The sequence below is a fragment of the Notamacropus eugenii genome, chromosome 6 (assembly GCF_028372415.1).
Source record: "Notamacropus eugenii isolate mMacEug1 chromosome 6, mMacEug1.pri_v2, whole genome shotgun sequence".
NCBI classification, from domain to species: Eukaryota; Metazoa; Chordata; class Mammalia; order Diprotodontia; family Macropodidae; genus Notamacropus; species Notamacropus eugenii.
In genome coordinates, this window is record NC_092877.1 from 227,095,524 (window position 1) to 227,098,115 (window position 2,592).

General features: G+C 41.0%; 1 protein-coding gene across 1 annotated transcript; it reads left to right on the forward strand.

Moving 5' to 3' along the window:
* Positions 1–321: 321 nt before the first annotated feature.
* On the forward strand, positions 322–1,518 carry LOC140511259 (G-protein coupled receptor 183-like). The gene has a single exon (XM_072620324.1). The coding sequence runs from the start codon at positions 344–346 to the stop codon at positions 1,382–1,384; it is 1,041 nt and encodes a 346-aa protein (XP_072476425.1). The 5' UTR covers positions 322–343; the 3' UTR covers positions 1,385–1,518.
* Positions 1,519–2,592: the final 1,074 nt, after the last annotated feature.

The following is a 2,592-nucleotide window of genomic DNA, read 5'->3' on the forward strand; positions in this document are numbered from 1 at the left end:
GTAGATAGACCTGTACTCCTGCCTGTCCTTATCTATATAGTTTAGAATTGGTTGAGGTCTTACCATATGCCCTGTAGCTCCTATATGTGTTACTTCCTTCAATTAGAGTGTGAGATCTTTGAGAGCTCTTTTTATATTTTTATATTTGTATCTGGGTTTTCATTCATTCATTAATTCAGGCATTCAATGAACAGAACACAATTGATCAAAATGGAGATATGTAAAAGAACTCAATGTTAGCAAAGAGGAATGAGTTAACAGGTTTAAATATATTTCTACTTTAAAGTTTTTTTTAAAAATTGTGTTTTCCCAGCAAAATTTCTTCTCTGACAACCTGCATCCAATGGCTTTCCATTTGGTGAACACAAGTAACTTCTCACTCAATGAGAGTCTCTGCTCCGTTCACCATCCCTCCTTGGCCACAAGAGTGGTTCTGGCCTTATTCTACATGGTTCTCTTGGTCATTGGTGCCTTTGGGAACCTTCTTGCCATCTACATCACCTCTCAGAAGAAGAAGATGAACTCAACAGATCTCTACTTGATCAACTTGGCTGTGTCTGATGTCCTTTTCACCCTGGCTCTGCCAGGAAGGATCACCTATTATATCTTAGACTTTGATTGGCCTTTTAGTGACTGGTTTTGTAGGGTGACAGCATTTGTGTTCTATATGAATACTTATGGGAGTGTCTACCTAATGACATGCATAAGCATTGACCGCTATATTGCTGTGGTCCATGCCAACCAGAGTCACAAATTCCGCCATGCTGGCTGGGCAAAGTACATCTCCCTAGGGGCCTGGGGATTGGCATCCCTGCAGACTCTTCCACTGCTCTTTCTGTCCCTGACTGAGAGAATGGGAGATAAGTTGAGCTGCATGGAGTACACCAGTGTTGAAAGGATTCTCAGCCTGCCCTTTCTACTCCTGGGGGGCTGTGCCTTAGGCTTTTTTGGGCCAGTAGGGATCATATTATTTTGTTATGTGAAAATCACCTTAAAGCTATGCAAGATAGCTCAAGAAAACTCAGTGATGAGCAAGAAGAGTCCCCATAAGAAGGCCTGTCTAGTTATTCTGCTGGTGCTGATGGCAGTGATCATATGCTTTAGTCCTTACCACTTCAACATTATCCAGTTTGTGATTAAAGAACTGCTTTATCAGTCTACCTGCACTGAGCAGAAGGCTTTTAAGGTTTCTCTTCAAGTTACGGTATGTTTTATGAACATGAACTGTTGTATTGACCCCATCATTTACTTCTTTGCATCCCAAGGCTATAAGAAACAGCTCCTCAGGATTTTCAAACCTAGAACTTCAGCATCCTTCTCCTCTACTGGAAAAACCTCTTCAGAAACAAACAGCAACCACAGAGGAGACTCTATGCTGGGTTAGTGAAGACAGTGGCCCAGTCCTGGGATTATGAACCCATTTTGTTTCATGGACACCTTTGGCAGTCTGGCGAAGCCTACAGACTCCTCAGAATGATGTTTTCAAATGTATAAAATATAAGACATAGCATTAACAAAGGAAACAGATTATATTGAAATATAGTTATAAAAATATTTTAAAAAATACAACCAAATTCATGGACCCCAAGTCAAGACCCTCTGGACTAAGCTTTAGCCTTACCTTTTAGGCAGCTAAGTGACACAACTAATTCAGTGTCAGAATTTGAGTCTGACTTTGAATCTTGTCTCAGGTAGTTGCAAATTGTGTGACTCTGGGCAAGTCTCTTTTCCCCTCTCAGCCTCAGTTTCCATATCTATAAAATGGGGATGATAACACATACTCAAGTGAGATAACATAAGAAAATTTCTTTTCAAACCTTAAAAGTACCATATAAATGTTGGCTATTATTTTAAGACCTCTGCCCTCCACATAAAATATCAGCAGGTTTGTGGTGTATCTGTGCTTTTTTCCCAGGTATTATCCCAGGCCTGCAAAGGCTTCCCTCCTAGCTTCTCCCCTTAAAATCCCTGATTCATTTTAAGGCTTAGCTTATATGCCACCTCCTTCCAACAAGAGATCATGCCCCACCCCCTGATTGTTGTTCAGTCATGTCAATTACGTCAAACAGTTAATGACCCCATTTGGGGTTTTCTTGGCAAAGATACTGGAGTGTTCTGCCTTTTCTTTCTCCATTGGATTAAGGTAAACAGAGGTTAAGTGACTTGCCAAAGGTCATAGCTAGGAAGTGTCTAGGCTAGATTTGAATTTAGGTCTTCTGGACTCCAGGCCCAGTGCTCTATCCACTGAGCCACCTAGCTGGCTCTTAGGCAAACAGCAGTTAAGTGTCTTGTCCAAGATCACAGCTAGTAAATGTCTGAGGTTGGATTTGAACTCAGGTTCTCCTGACTTTAGGCCCAGCGCTTTATCCACTGACCTATCTTGCTGCCTCAGATTTTTTTTGTATTTAATATGTAGATATTTTGTATTTACTTATCTATAGAAACATTTTTTTCCTTCCCCAGTGGAATGTAAGCACCCTGAAGACAAGAATAATTTCATTTTCTCCTCACAGGAGGCTGGGGTTTGGGAATTTTTACCACTTGGCCCCATGATGCTCCTTTCCACTGTTAACTGTCTCTTGAGCTGAAAGG

What these genes read in the sequence shown, in the direction of transcription:
- LOC140511259 (XM_072620324.1), top strand. Translation starts at nt 344, where the DNA reads ATGGCTTTCCATTTGGTGAACACAAGTAACTTCTCACTCAATGAGAGT.